At 26.2% G+C, this 16,108-nt stretch overlaps 1 protein-coding gene across 9 annotated transcripts in view; it reads right to left on the bottom strand.

Annotated features, from left to right (window-relative positions):
* Positions 1 to 4,739: 4,739 nt before the first annotated feature.
* Positions 4,740 to 16,108, bottom strand: part of LOC107444215 (ras association domain-containing protein 8) — a 376,108-nt gene continuing 364,739 nt past the window's right edge. For 6 of the 9 annotated variants that reach the window (XM_071183996.1, XM_071183995.1, XM_016058302.4 and 3 more), the window contains 4 exons: positions 14,090 to 14,267; positions 12,421 to 12,652; positions 9,272 to 9,431; positions 4,740 to 6,009 (listed from right to left, as the gene is read on the bottom strand). In XM_071183996.1, coding sequence (XP_071040097.1) covers positions 5,903 to 6,009; positions 9,272 to 9,431; positions 12,421 to 12,652; positions 14,090 to 14,267 — 677 coding nt within the window. In that variant the 3' untranslated portion in view covers positions 4,740 to 5,902. The remainder of the gene's footprint in view (positions 6,010 to 9,271; positions 9,432 to 12,420; positions 12,653 to 14,089; positions 14,268 to 16,108) is intronic. The other 3 variants (XM_071183999.1, XM_016058305.4, XM_071183998.1) reach the window with 1 other exon arrangement.

The raw sequence follows: 16,108 nt of genomic DNA, 5'->3' as shown, positions 1-16,108 counted from the left end.
GTTTTATAAAACTGCTATAATTTTCTGGGAGAAAAATTTAAATAAAATTTCTAATTCAAAACTTATTCTAAATATTCATGTTGTTTTTTATACATATGTGTTCATATTTTCCTGTATCATGTCAACTTTTCCTCATATCTAAGTTATATTTAATTCTAAGTTAATTTTCACCGAATAAATCATTTAGAAATTTACAACCAGTCTAACGTTGAAATCTTTTTTCTTTTTTTTTCATTTCTATTGCATTTGGGTTTTTTTCAATAAGAAGAGACTTGTAAAAAATTTATTTCTCAGATTTGCACTGCAAAACCTTTTTTTTAGAACACTAATATTTTTACTATATTTATCTCCATCATTGAAATAAAATTCATCTCCATACTTAAACTCATCTCCAAATTGTACCATACTCTTCACATTTGAGTTGCAACTTTTTTCAGTAATAGCAGTTAAATTTCAAGTTTATAAATGGAAATGAGGCTAAATTTTGGAAGTTACAATGGTCACACATAAAAAATTTGTTTCACAAATTTACACTATGAAATCCCTATTTTTAGAACAGAAATACACATAAAATTTACCTTTGATTTGCACGTTTAAAAAAAATATGATTTTTTGCTGAAAATATTGATTTTAAATATTCATTGGGTAAATTGACATTACAGGAGACTAAGAATTAATTTCTGAACTTTGCGCTGCATAACTGTTTTAAGAATCCTTCTATTAACCAGAGGTATTTAGTTGCAATCAGAAAATAGCATATTAACATCTTATGTTTTAACTAACAATGTAACAAATTTTAATGTTGCAAGAGACGCATAGAAATTAATTTGACAAAAGTTTACTGCAGAACCTATTTTGTTTAGACATCATTATGTTGTACATACTTTGAAGTTGAGCACTAACGTTATCTAAAAATGGCAATCGATCTCTTTTTTTTTTCTTTGGGGGGGGCGGGGGGAGAGAATGTTACTGAATTTTAACGTTGGAAGAAAAAACTATTTGCAAATTATTCTACAAATTTACTTCAGGAAACCTATATTGTTTGGAAATCAATAGTTCCTACAAAGGTTATTCTTTTAAAATAATCCCATATAATCTGTCAACAAAAAAAAATACACATGCTTTCCCATTTTTTCCACCCAGACAATTGGGGCGCCACTAAATTTTTTAGTTTTCTTCTTCGAAAAACTAATGTTTTGGGTAATTGTAGCATGTATACCACTACAATTATTCCAATTCACTAGTTGCGTACCTTTACATAGTTGCAAATTGACATTGCCAATACCATTCGCCCCACATTGGTGACCTGCGGACATGATTCATCTAAACAGGAACACACTTCAATAGATGGTCCAGGTTGAACAGTTGATTTGCTACTTGTGACTGAGATATTGTTCTTCTCACTCACGCTGTTGCTACTCAGTCTAAATCACACTCAATGTCGGCCTAAATACACTTAACTGCTAATGGCAAAACAGAAGCAACCACGGCCAAGAACTTAATACAGCTCTCAAAATTAGGATTCAATGTCTGGTGAACTTAATACAGCTCACCCGTCTTCTCACAAAACAGCAATGAATCAATTAATGATATCCGTTCATCAAATTCTATTACAGATAAAATTCTGGTGGGGCAGTATGTAGCATGTCTACCACTACAATTATTCAATTCTAATTCACTAGTATATAAGACATGTTAACTTAATTCTATGTTGTGGTACCTTTTGATAGATGAAGGGTGACAAGGTGAATAACACTCGTCTCACAGTAACCTCTTCAGGATAAAAAGAACAGCATAAAATAAAAAAAATTCTAAAACTAAAGAACAATCTTAGATTTAAAAAATGCATATTGTTGCGACCATTCATTTTCACATCTTATGTTGTTTTTCAGGCTTATTTTCTCTCTACTGTGTTTGTGCAATCCTGTGAGATAAATTTCAATGCCTTAATTTTACAGCTTGGATGTGTGGCATTTGGAGACAAGACATTTAACAACCATTTCAGTAGCTAAAATAAAGATTACAAAAAATTTTTGGTTAGTGTCTATCACATTCTTAAAACAGAAATTTTTCGCTTCAATATTGTTATTGTAGTGAAAGCAATTGTACAACACTGTAAAGTGAGCAGCATGTATCATTTTTAAAACTTTTTGACCTATTGATCAGGTTTTCACATACAACTTAGAATCAATCTTAATAGTTTGAAAAACATAGCATCAATCTTAATAGTTTGAAAAACAAACTTTAAATATGGCCATTAGTATTGGTCCAAATTAATCAAAAAAGCAGTAAATAATTTTCAATATTTTATTTTATATTTCACCACTTTTCTGGAACTGTTTAATCAAATTAAAAAATTCTGCATGCAGTAATTAAATTTTCATATTTAAAAATTATTTTCATGGAAAAAATTTCTATAATTTATTATTATATTTTTTATTTTATTATTTATTTATTCATATTTTTATTATTTTATAATTATTATTGTAAAAGATTAATGAAATTAGCAAGAAATAAAAATTTCAAATAATAATTCAAATATATTTAAATTACTATTTTATTTTCGTTCAGGAACCATCTTAACAATTCCATTCAAATTTTGACATTTCTTACCTAAAATAGCATAGTTATTGAAGAAATAATAATTTATGTACCATACAATAAAAAAAATTATCATTAACCATGCAAAAAATAATATTTTTGCATGAAATTATCTGCAGATAAATAAGTTTAACAATTGTGTGCAAAATTCTTTGATTGGTTACGATGATATGGGAAACATAAATTAAATTTATGGGGTCCAATGAGCTTAGACTATACAGGGTTAATTATGAGCCCAAGTCAAAAATCCAGAAAATTTCTTGAGTAAAAAAAAATTTAAATCGAAAAATTAGAAAAAAATTTAAACAAGGTTTTTTTTTTTCTTTTTCTCAATATTTCTTAGTTTACTTAAAATATATTTAAAATTTTACCCATACCTATACCATTTACATATATTACACATACCAATGATGACCTGGAGAAGTAATTAAAATTTACAAATATGTCTTTCTTTCTTGAGTTTATGATTATAATAACTATTTACTGATAAAAAATTAATATTAATCTTGAATATAAGCTTATAAAGTATCTGGCTCTCCCTTACAAATAAAATAAACTGTTTTTAAGTTCAACCTTTGAAAGTTTGATTTCCGGAAACTTTTGTGATCAAAGATTTTTTTAAACGTTTGAACCTTCGATCTCCGGAAACTTCCGGATCATAGTTAGCGAAAAATCCGGATTTTTCCAGAGCACAATCAGCCCTGACTAAATATTTGATAGATAGTTTTCTGAATTTAAAAAAATTCTGAATTTGTTTCGGAAATAACCAAATAAGAATATTAAGTTTTAGTACTCAGGACAATAACCGGAAAAAAATTAAGTAATCTCTTTATGTAGCAATGTTTTAAAAGCTTCCTGTCTGAGTTTTAACGTTTTGCCATTAATTGAGAGAAACAACCACAGATGCAAGCCATGTAGCAATTTTCTCCGCCAATCTGCAACACCATCTTAATAAATCAAAGTTTCTCTGCAACCCAAACAAATTCAATACCTACAAATGAATGAAGACTAATATTGTAAAACTTATTCTTACTCAAACTTATAGCAAAATTGGAATTTGCCAATAGGAGATAAAAAATCAAATACACGAAATGCTTGCTTAAATAAGTATTTTTCTCCAATTTTTATATGTTTTCACCCCTTGAAAATGTATTTTAAAGAATGAAATTGCACCCAAGCCCACAATAAAAACGTTTTCTACTGACGTAAATTCTTGCAACCTCATTATCACTCCCTGATAAATTGTTTTGGGTGTCAGTTTTCTTAAGGGTGAGATATGGTTCCTTATCATATACACGAAATGCTGAAAAAGATAAGCTTTTACTTTTTCTCTTGATCTCAATTTTATTAAATTAAATAAGTAAATAAAATAAAAAATAGATACTGCAGTTCTTTATTTATTTATTCATTTATTATAATATTGAATTATTATTATAATATTGACTAATTATTATTATTGAAATCTGAGATAAAAAGAATCTGCAAATCATGTAATAATCTGCAACACCCACTGCTGTGCTGGAGGATTTCTGCTATTAGGGGAGCGAAAGAACAATACAAATGAAAAGTTAAATTACCAGCAATTTTTCACTCCTGATCACAACTGATGTGAGGTTAACTGTGACATAACAGTTTCAGTTGCAATTCTTGTAAGGTACAACTTTAGAGGCTAAGAAACAAATTATCACATTTGAAGTTTACCAAGTGATAGAGAATAAATATGGAAGTGGGCAGATGTATTTGGATTGTTGTTATGGAAGTGGGCAGATGTTTGTTTGTTATAATTCAATAAAATTGATAGCCAAGATGGAGAAAAATGATCGTAAAGAAAGCGAAAACGAATGATTCGGGGAAAGGTATAGCACGATGAAACAAATGTATCCAGCACTGTTCAGCAATATGCAAGATTTAATAAATAACAAATCAATTTCAAATTCCATAACAAGATTAAATTAGTTTTCATGTATTTTTAAGTAATTTTTCTTGTGGAAAGAAGGATGATCACTACCGATAAACTTCACTGTCAAAACACATTTCTTATTATTCTACTTACTTTTAATCTATTTTGACTTTGAATAATTCATAAATGTAAAAGTATTGTGTAATAAACATCCAATTTTGAAAGAAAAAAAAACAAGTAATTTATGATAAAATTTATTCAACACATAAGTATTTAAATATTTCAGAGTCATTCATGAGCATTTTTAGAATTAAAACAGCTTCATACACATGTTTAAGAAATAACATTACATTATATCTCTTATTCATCAATCACTGAATAAAAATGAGTATTTTGAGGGTTCAAGTTTTTTTTCTTCTTTTTATTCATTAAATCAATGTTCATCATAACACATGTGGAAACTTATTTTGGTCAGATAATACTAGGAAAATATTTAAGAATTAATCTGCCCATAAAACTATAACTGCAAATGCATAACAGTATGGTAAACATCATACTGGCAGTGTTAAATTCAAAAACATTTCTAAAATACAAGCACAAAACAACTAACATTAAAACAATCTGTAATTACACCACATGTTATTTTATTGTATAATTAAGTATTTAACACAGTACATATTCTAGTTAAAAAAAAAGCAAAAAATAAAATGCATAATACATGCTATACGCATCTCAGCAATGGCACGTTACTACATAAAAATATTTCATACATGTAAATTTATTTGTATTTACATAAATTGAATAAAGCAACAAATTTGTAAATTATGAGAATCATACATAATGTTTTATGATTATAGACATAATTCCTCCATAATAGTCAGCAAAAATGAATTTGCGCAAAATTTTTTTATAGCGAATGCATCACAAGTACTCAAGAAACTTATGCTTATAATTTTATTTAAAATGAGTATAATATTAGGTAAATAATATAAATTTTAAGCTGCCTGTTTTAAAAATATCTAGTAAATCAGTATAATTTTTTATAATAAAAAATTTTACAATCATTTGGTATTTTGACCAACTAAAAAATTACTCATATTTCATACAATTTTTTAAATAGAACTTTTAAAAAGATAAATAGCTGCAATGTAACAAACTGTAAACATGTGATATCTACAAACAATCTTTTTACAATTTATAAGCTAAAATTTAAATCAACTGGAAATGTATCACATTTTTCAACCAAGTAATTTAAAATAAATTAATAACAATTGTTAGACTGCTAAATTATAAGCTTCATAACTAAACTGCTTTCTAAAAAATTCTTCAAAAAACAACCTACAATTGAATAAAATTAAAAGCAAAGAATTTGTTTCTCTAATAAAACCATTAAAATTAACATCAAACCCAAACTCCGTGAGGGTTTTTATTAGTAGGTACTGCATTCTCTAGTTGTCTAGGAGAACCTATTATTTTTCGTGTACTTCCAGGTCGATTATAAAAGTTCCCTAAAAAGTAAAAATTGATATTAATATTCATTCAATAAAAACTTAGAAAATCTTGAGCACAAAAAACAATGTTAACAAAAGACTTAAAGCAAAATTGAACTTTCTTTTTATGCACTACTTTGTTATGGAACAACATTGGGGAAACCAGTTTTTAAAAGAAAGCAACCAGTTTAAAATTTGAAAAATGTCCAATTTAATAAACGTTATTTAAAATTATCTAGATAAAAGTAGCAATAATAAGCAAGGGATGAAGTCTTCTATTTCTTAAATAAACTAACGATCACAATTGTTATCAAAAAAAATTTGTAGATTGATATAATAATAAATCTACATTTTAACTAACAACTAAAAAGAAGTATACACCTCTAAGCAAACATATCATAATAATTAGTCAAACTAATCATCAATAGGAAGGAAAAAAATTCTTTAATCATATTTAAAAGAAAACTTTACCTAAAACAAGAATAATTATTGCATTTAACATACAAAATTAACGCATGGGACTCTCAATGCAAGACAAACTTAGAAGTTAAAACACCTTTAATTTCACAATTAATATAAAATTAAAAATATTATTGGATTTTAAACTAATTCAAGATTTTACTTTAAATATTTATTGATTATAATAAATTATTCGGATTCAATTTACAGAACATAAGATAACAAAATCAAATGATGGTACTAATTCAATTGATTATAATGAATCAAATGATAAATTAAGACTGACACATTCATGATTTTAATTAATTTCCAGTTCCTTGAAAATTGCAACATTTAAATTTTGCCCACTTTAGAAACAGAATTAAGCAATTTGTCTATTAACTACATAATTTCTTGGTCTAAATGAAAATGTCTAAAAAATTAAAAACATCTTGTAGATATTAATGAAAATTGGAGAAAAAGAATTATTTCTTTCAATGTTAAAAAATTTTTTATAATCAAATAAAATAAAATAAAAATTCTTCAAGTTAAAACCTAAATCTTAAAAATAAAAACTATTTTGGTCTCTGATTAATCAATTATAACAGAATACTTGATTTTATTACATTAGTCCCAACTAGATTTTTGCACTATAACTTACCCAACTATAATTTTCTAAAATACAACCATTAAATCATACAATTATTCTCTCACTAATCCACAATATTTCAGTTCAGAAATAAATAATAATAAAAAAAAATAATAAAAAAAAACATGAACTGTGCTTTAAAAAATGACCAACAGAAAATTTCAAATTAAATCACACAATAACTGTTTATTACAAATTTAACTGTTTAAGTTTTATTTCAAAAATTTTTGGATATGATAAAGAATGATTATACGCTCCGTAAAACTCAAAGAGCACAAACATGAATTGAAAATTTATTAGTGATTACATGCTAAGTAATATGAAAACTAATAAAAATATAATTCTATAGCATAGTTTAAAAGAAATGAATCAATTTTCTTATTTTCTTTAATATAATTATTTTTAATGAACAGCCATAAATATTTTTATTAAATTTAAACTTCTGTTTAAACCTTTATTGCTTGGTTTTTGAGACTATTATTAAAATATAAACTTGAAAACAATAATATACAAAGATCTTGGAAAATTCTTTGATTTAAAATTACAAATTTTTTATACAGAACTCAAAATATAACAATTGAAGCAACTTAGCAACTTTTTTTCAACTTAAGTTTCACAATCTTAAATAAACTGGCATAAAAATATTGGAAAAAAATTGAATTTAGTTAGATAAAAATAAATTTAGATCTTTTACAATATTATGTTTCGTAAGATATATTATGTACCAATATTATATTATGAAAATGTAAAGACACTATTAATATTTCTTTTCCTTAAAAAAACACCTGAATATCACTTAAATATGATAATATTTGTTGTATATAAATTGCTTAGTAAACAATAGTGATGCATAAGAAAAATTTTGAATTTAACTCTGGTTCATCACATGTTTCCTTCAATAAATGCTAATTTTAAAAGAAAGCACAATTAAATTACTGAATTATTTAAACTTAGCAAGAAATTCCTTGAAATTAATTTAGTACAATTGGCAAAAACCAGAAAATAGTAAATGAAATATATTTTTGCATCAAACTTTAAATTTTACTTTAGATACACAAGTCTGAATAAATTTCCTATTGAACGCTATAATTTATACACAAAAATATTACAATGTGCTTATCTTTAATTAATAATTTTACATACCTAAAATAATATATGAATGTACGTTAATTCAAAACTATTAAAAAAAGTCATGAATTAACAAATATATACAGGGTATATGCTACATTTTAGATTTTCAAATCTATGACTTTCCATGACTAATTCCAAGAATTTTTCATAACTTAAGAAGTTACTATTTTCTGCGACAAAAACACAACAATAAATTTAAAAAAGCATTAATTAACATTAATTGAAATGATAAGTATAACCAGAACTGTTATACTCTGCCTTTTGATATTTAAAGACTTTAAATTTAAATAACAGAGTAAAGAAAGTGTTGAAGCAATAAAATAGCTGAAAAAATACAAAAGCAAATCATTTATTTTCGTTTCTTCTGCAGAATTATATCCTAAGGATACTCTTCTTGTTCACCCAAAAGGAAAGAAATACTCCTGATTTTTCTGTTCATTTTGGAATTTTAAAAAAATTTGCCAATGACTGGCTTGCTTTAGCCAGAATTTTAAATTGATAAAATCAAAAAATACAAATTCTGAAATCACAGAAGTTTAAAAGATAATTTGCTCTAGAAATGATGTTTTTTCTTTCAGTTTCTGAAAAAACATAATAATTTTTAAAAAAACGTGATAAAAATATTTTATATTTTAATAAAATATGAATGTGAGTAGGGATTTTGTTAAAAAATTCAGATATTCGGAGCACAATAAAATTGGAGGGGGGGCTAGACTAATTCGGCGACCTAAACCCACAACTTTCCATGATTTTTCTTAAAAAATAGTTAAAATCATATTTCATGACTAATTTTGTTCAATACCGAAATTCATGACTTTCCATAATTTTTCGTGACTTTCCAAGTGCGCGGATACCCTGTATGTATGTATATATATATATATATATATACTAAATTTCCTAAATAAAGCTGCTTTCAAACAAATCGAAGATTTATTCTTTTATATAACAAACTATAATACAAATATTTGTTTTTTAACCCCATTTGCTTATTTAGAAAACTGTTCATAAACTTTAACGGTAGAGTAGATCTGATTATTCTATTTCAGAAAATATATTAAGTACCTTCAGCTATGAATTTTCCTTCTTCTGCAGGTATCAATGATAGTGACCTGAGGTTGGCATCTCGAATTTCTTCCATTAATTTTTCCATTTCTCTTTGTTTATCAGTTAATTTGGCCTCAAGCATTTGCAACTCTTCTTTAACTTGCTCTGTAGTATTCTTCTAAAGGAAAGAAATTATTAAAGAACATGAATTTGAAAAAAGATTTAATAATTAAAATAAGAAAATTTTTTACTTTCCATGTAGGAAGCAATAATTTTAAAAAGTAGCACCTTAGTTGTACCAGTTTATTAATAAATGGCTTTACTTTTAATCAATTTAAAAATAAATAAAAAATCATATTGAAACGAAAAGCTGAAGACTTCAGAAAAAAACATTTTAGGTTATACTTTTCTAGTATCACTACTTTGTTTTATTAAGAGGTAAAAACTCTTCGTTGAAATTTTACTATATTTTAGAGCACTTAACACGACTTTTTAAAAATTATTTTATTACATTGTTTCAATACATATTTTTTAGATGGTTTTGAAAATAGTACCAAGTAAACTGAAAAATAAAATGAAACCTAAAATTCTTTTAAAAGATAAAAACACTCTAAAAAAATAAAATAGGGTGAAATATAAAACTTAAAATGGATGTTATTTTTAAAACAGCCATACTTGACTTTGCTTTATTAAGATATGTACATTTTTTTATTAAAAATATTTGTTATACATATTTTTTTTTAAAAAATAACATTTTTGTTTGATTAAATAATAGTTTTAAATTGCTTTAAAAATTGAGGTAAATTAAAACGTTTTAAACCTATTTTGTACATTTCTAAGTATAAAGTATTTAGGTCAAATATAACTTTTTGACCATTTTACCTGCGATTCTTATTGTACAATACACAGAATTTAAAAACTAAATTAAAGTAAAAAAATTAAATCCTTTAAATACCAATAAAAGTTAAAAACTGAATTACAACAAAATTTAAATGGAACAAAGTTTTATCAAGGAAACACTGAATAAGTAAAAGTATACCATAAAAATTTTTAATTTTAAAGTATTTCGTTTCACATTAAAAATCACTTTTAGCTCAACTTGCGGTCCAGAGCTTTTAGAATTAACTTTCACATTTTAAACATAACAAATAATTTATATTGATACATTTTACTGCATTAAATAACTTGTTTAAAAGTTAGAATACAAAAGCTTGGTGTAATGCAGCAAATGTACCCAGAACATCTAATGTAAGTAAATTTTCTTCTAATATAATATATTTTTCAATTAAAGACTGAAATTGAAAAATTGCTTTGTTTCCATTTATTTAAATATTTCTTACATTTCAAGTTTTTGATAACTTGAATTTTCGAAAGTTTGAGGTGGGCTTTGTCTTAATTATTCAAATCAAAACACTTTCTCATACTTTTAAAAAGCCATATCCTGTTCTTAAATCTATTTTTGGCACAAGTATGCATAATTAAACGTAAAGACTTTTTCCCCTTTTCTCTTTGTGAGAATCGAGCGACCTTTTTCTTAAACCAATAGTTATTTCTAAGATTTCCCTTTTTCCCGAAAATATAACAAAATAGAGGGAAATTAATTTGCTACTTTCCCAAGGATAAAAACTTAAGCACACAGTTTTGGAGTGCGAATTTGAGCTCCGCCTTTGATAGAAAATGTCTTGAATATACTATGTGAAGCTAATAAAACATTCTTTGCCTTCCAACTGCTATCTGCGTGGCCTAACAACACTCACCATGACTGCTACCCTTTCACAGTCCTTAACTTCCTAATCTCTAATTTTCATACAAGATGTGTTTAAAAGGGTTTTTTTACTGAATAAATACTTCAAAATAACATAATTTAAAAACAAACCATGTGTACAAAATTCAAAAACTGCAGTTAGCTAATATTTATATAAATCATTCTGTTGCAGCCAAATGAGCAGCATGTTTGCGAAATAAGACGTCAAATTTAAATGGAGACATCATAGATAAATAAAGAGTGCTGTAAAAAATAGAACCGTAGAAGCAAGTGCAATGTTGGCCCGGATATATGAAATTGATTTATGACAAGAGAAGCAAATGCATTTATTAAACTGGTTCAATATTTTTTTGGAATGAAAGAATTCATCCAAATCCAAAACTTCATGAATGCGACAACTGACAATCAACAATAATAATAAATGGGTCAAAATGATGCTTCTAAGTGATCCCTAATGGATTCCTGAGAATATGAGAATTAACAATAACAGATTATTCATAGATTTGTGTAAATGCAAGAACATTTCCCATTTTGTAATACATTCAGTAACAATGTGTGACGACAGTAGCCAAATCTCTCAACAAAAAATAAGCACCTTTTAAGTACTTTTTAAGCACACAAAATATTTTTAAGCACTATATACATTAACAGAATGCAAAATAATTTTCAAAGACTTTACATGAACATGATAAAATAACTAGTTTCTAACAAAGAACTCTTTTCTTAATTATATTAGCCATTATAAAATGATCAAGAGATTTTTCGATTCGATATCAGAGGGTGGAAACTGAAGCCTGAAATTTAGAATATCTTACAAAATGCAGCAGAGTTGCACACGAGAGTGCAATAATCTCACCGAACCCAGCTCAGTACACACGCAGATTCGCAAGTATTTCATTAAACATGCAAAATGATCTGCGCTTTCCTACGCCGAAATAGATTGTGGTTGAATGAATTGCGAAAACGTTGAATAGAACAATGTGAAAAGCACGCTTTTGCATAAAGCGTGGTAAGAATCAACATGGTAAAAAAAAATATTTCACTTTTGAAAAGGGAAAATTAAACAGTTTTTAAAAACACACAATGAAAAATCACCTTTAAGTGCTTTTAAAAATCGAAATTAAGCACCTTTAAGCACTTTTTAAAAACGCTACGCACCATGGACAACTCTACTTCAATCGATCACAAAGACTTAAAAACTCAGTTCAGCTTTACTAACATTGAAAGTGTATTGTAAGCAACTAATCACCAAACTTTTCAAGCACACCTTGTACAACAAAATACATTAATGTAACAAAACGTATAATACGATGTATAAAAGCAATAATGTATTTTAAAAAATTTGCTGTAAATAAACCAGTATTAGTAATACATTTTATTACTTAAGTGCATGAAGTTATACCTGAGCATCAGATTCTTCAACTTTATCATTAAGCTGCTTTTGAACGCATTCTATTTGAGTTTGCAGGTGTCTTTCTTGTTCTTCGTGCTCTTTTTTGTCTTGTTCCTCTCTAATAGATTTAACACGTCTTTCTTCTGCAATTTCTTCTAACAGAAGCCGAATTCTCTGTCTACACTGCAGAAGTTCAGTCTCACAGTTGGCCAGCTGAGAGCGGGCTAAAGTGAGCTCAGACCTAAAATGAACACATTACTCAACTTTTATATATAATAAAGAGGATAATATTCCTCAAAATGTTAATGCAAAATTTAATGAAAAGCAATTCATGCAGCTGAAGAAAAGCGAGAAAAGCAAAAAGTATGCACACCATTGTTAAGTACATGTGTATCTGGGACAAAAAGGAATTCCACATTAAATTCATGGTTTTAATTCAGAGGTGTTGTGACAGTTAAAGATTATTTTTATTTATAATACTCTTATAGAAAAATGTTTCTTTTAAACTTATGGTATTTTTCTTAATGTATAACAAATTGGAATATTTTTTCTATACTGTTCATTAAGCAATATTTGAGCATCCTGAAACAATATTAATAAAACAGAAGAGTATTTAACTCTGATTTATAACTGTAGAGCAGTGGTTCCCAAATGGTGTTTCTCGGAACCCCAGAGCTCCGCGGAAGAGTTAAAAGGATTCTGAGAGTTTAACCATTTTTGAAATCTGTTATTTTACCTATATGTAATCAAAAAGTCATAAATTGTTTTTTTATATTTCGGTTACCTTTTAGTATATAACTTACTATATAACAACTATAAAAATTTTAGCTGAAAAAATTTATAAACTCCTGCAAAAATACTTACGATATAAAAGAATAAATAAATATATTTTTTATTTAAAATATTTGGAAATCTTGGTTCTCTTTCTTCTTAACGCAAACAGTAAATTTTTGACATTTGTTACAGATTGCTGATCATTTTCAGAAAGGTATTGTGAATACGAAAAATTCCTCATTGTTTTAAAGGCTTTAAGACCTTCCACAAATGCTTGCTCTAATGGGTTGCATTAAGTTTGGTCTTCATTGGAATCAGTTGGCATTTCTTCCGCTTTTGCAAATATTTCTTGAACCGATAACACCACAAGTTTCAACATTTTTATCAATTGATACTTAAACATCAAACCAAACTGTAACAAATCATCATTTTCTTCATTATTAGCATAAGAAGTGATAGTTTTTCTTCTCAAAACAAATTGACTTTAATATCTTTTCATGTGTCGGTAGAATTTCTGAATAGAAACGAGAATCTGCTAGTTTAAAAAAGATCTAAACAGGTTTTATAAAATTATAAGAATACCATTTTTGACAGCACCGTTAAAACAAGACTATGCATATGGAAAAAGGGAAGATTTGGGAACAATGGATCACAGTTTGACTGTATACATACACACATACATATACATAGATGCATAAACACATATATAGATACATACACACATACATATATATAATAACTCACTTTAAAATGTTCAACAAAGCATATTTTAAACAGTTAATTACTTGGCTCACAATTTGCACTTAATATATAAATTTAATTAACATATTGATGATGACAAAATATAACTTTGAAATTATCAATATGAATATTGAATTCCTTGAGAATAATCATTTATTTATACCTCAATGTGCGTTCTTCTTGACGCCCTAAGTCAACTTCTTCACTGAAAGATCTACGATCCAACTGAATAAGTTCTCCCTCTTGTTCATGATGGGTTCTTTCCAAATGGCACACCTCCTCCTGTAAGAGGCTCAATTTCTCTTCCTGTTCTTGTAATTTACCTTCCCAGTAAATAACTTCTGAAAATAAAACAATTTTTAAAAAAATGAATATTTTGGAAAAATTTATTAAGTTGAGGCATTCTTAATATTTCAATATTTTTTTTAAAAAATTTAGCGAAGAATTTTTTCAAAATGATGCTTAAAATAGAATTAATATATGTTTGTTAATACACGTTTATGAGTAGTTTTTTACCCATTTTTACAATAAAACATCCACATATATATTGTAAGACACATCAACACATATTATTATACCATACACAAAATTTATTTTCAAAACTTTTCTTTTTGTTTGTTTTCTACCTTGCAATATAATGCTCATTTTAATACTAAAATTTATTAAAAATTTTCAATAGCAGATTTTCTTTTTTTAATTTTAAAAAATGTAATTGAAAGAATGTAGGAAGCGCTTAGCTCAGAAACAGGTTAATTTGCATTTTGCAAAATACTATTTTCAATATTAAGAACATTTTATGATTTGCTATAACAGGAAATACATTTGTTTGGTCAAGTCTTTTACTCAGGTATTTTCAATAACAAAAAATTTTGTTAAGTAAAAGAGTAATCTCCTGTATCTAAATACTATTATTAAGTTGGCTTCTTCGGTATTGCTGAATTATTACTTAACATGTCTTCTGTAAAGCTTCTCAATTCTAGTTTTAACAGCAGTAATTTATTTTCACACAAGTGTTGTTTGCTTTTAAAATATTTTTAAACCATTGACAGTGCTTTAAATCACATTTAAATCACTTGGAAAAAAATTTTTATATATATTATTCACTTATCATTAAAGTCAAATCAAAAGGTTAAGGCAATGTTTAATGTATTTAAATAGATAAATATTAAACAAAATTAGGTTCATTCTAAAATTATAAAATTCGTATTTTAGCCAAATTTAGCCAATTCGTATAAAATGTTTTTTTCTCCTTGACAATACATAGAATGTGAAAATAATGTCCAACTTTAAATGTCAACAATTAGTAATGTTATGTACTGTTAGTAATGTTATTTTCTGTTCTTGTGTGTTACTAGTTACTACTAGTTACTCTATGTATAGTTAATAAAATCTTTAACTGAATTAATAGTGGAAGAACAAAAAAACAGTGAAACAATTTAGTCATTGCTGCTGCAATTGAGAATCATACAATTATTGCCTTTTCCTCCTTTCATCCATTAATTCATAAATTATAGTTCAAATGCATTATATTCATTTAAACTTAAGTATAAATTATGCTTTCAAAATTAATTTAATAAAGAATTAATAATTTATAAACATTAAATAGTTAACATCCATTTCCTATACTTTGAAAAAGAATCACAACTGAATACTTCTAATTTTATCAAAAATCTAATTCTTTTTTAAAAAAAATACTATTATTTAAGAAAAACGATAAGATTTTTAACACTTTGACACAGACATTCACTGCAATGCTACAATATAAACTGAAAACAGAAAATACTTTTAAAAAATAAACTTCTGATCATAATCAAAAAGTATGGACAAAGTTACAATGTAGTATAATCAGGGGTGATTGTGAGCTCAAGTTAAAATTCCGGAAAAATTTTTTGAGTTTTTTTTAAAAAAAAAAAAAAAAAAAAACAGTTTAAATTGAATAATTAGAAAAAAAATTTACACAAGGTTTTTTTTTCTTCCTTTTTCTCAATATTTCTTAGTTTACTTAAAATATATTTAAAATTTTACACATACCTATACCATTTACACATACCTATAATGACCTGGAGAAGTGATTAAAATTTACAAATATGTCTTTCTTTCTTGTGTTTATGACTATAACAACAATTTACTGATAAAAAATGAATATTAATCATGAATATAAGCTTATAAAGTAACTCTATGG

This window comes from Parasteatoda tepidariorum, chromosome 8 (genome assembly GCF_043381705.1).
Source record: "Parasteatoda tepidariorum isolate YZ-2023 chromosome 8, CAS_Ptep_4.0, whole genome shotgun sequence".
In the NCBI taxonomy this organism is placed as follows: domain Eukaryota; kingdom Metazoa; phylum Arthropoda; class Arachnida; order Araneae; family Theridiidae; genus Parasteatoda; species Parasteatoda tepidariorum.
Note: the sequence above shows the minus strand (reverse complement) of the source record. Positions and strands in the feature narration are given on the sequence as shown.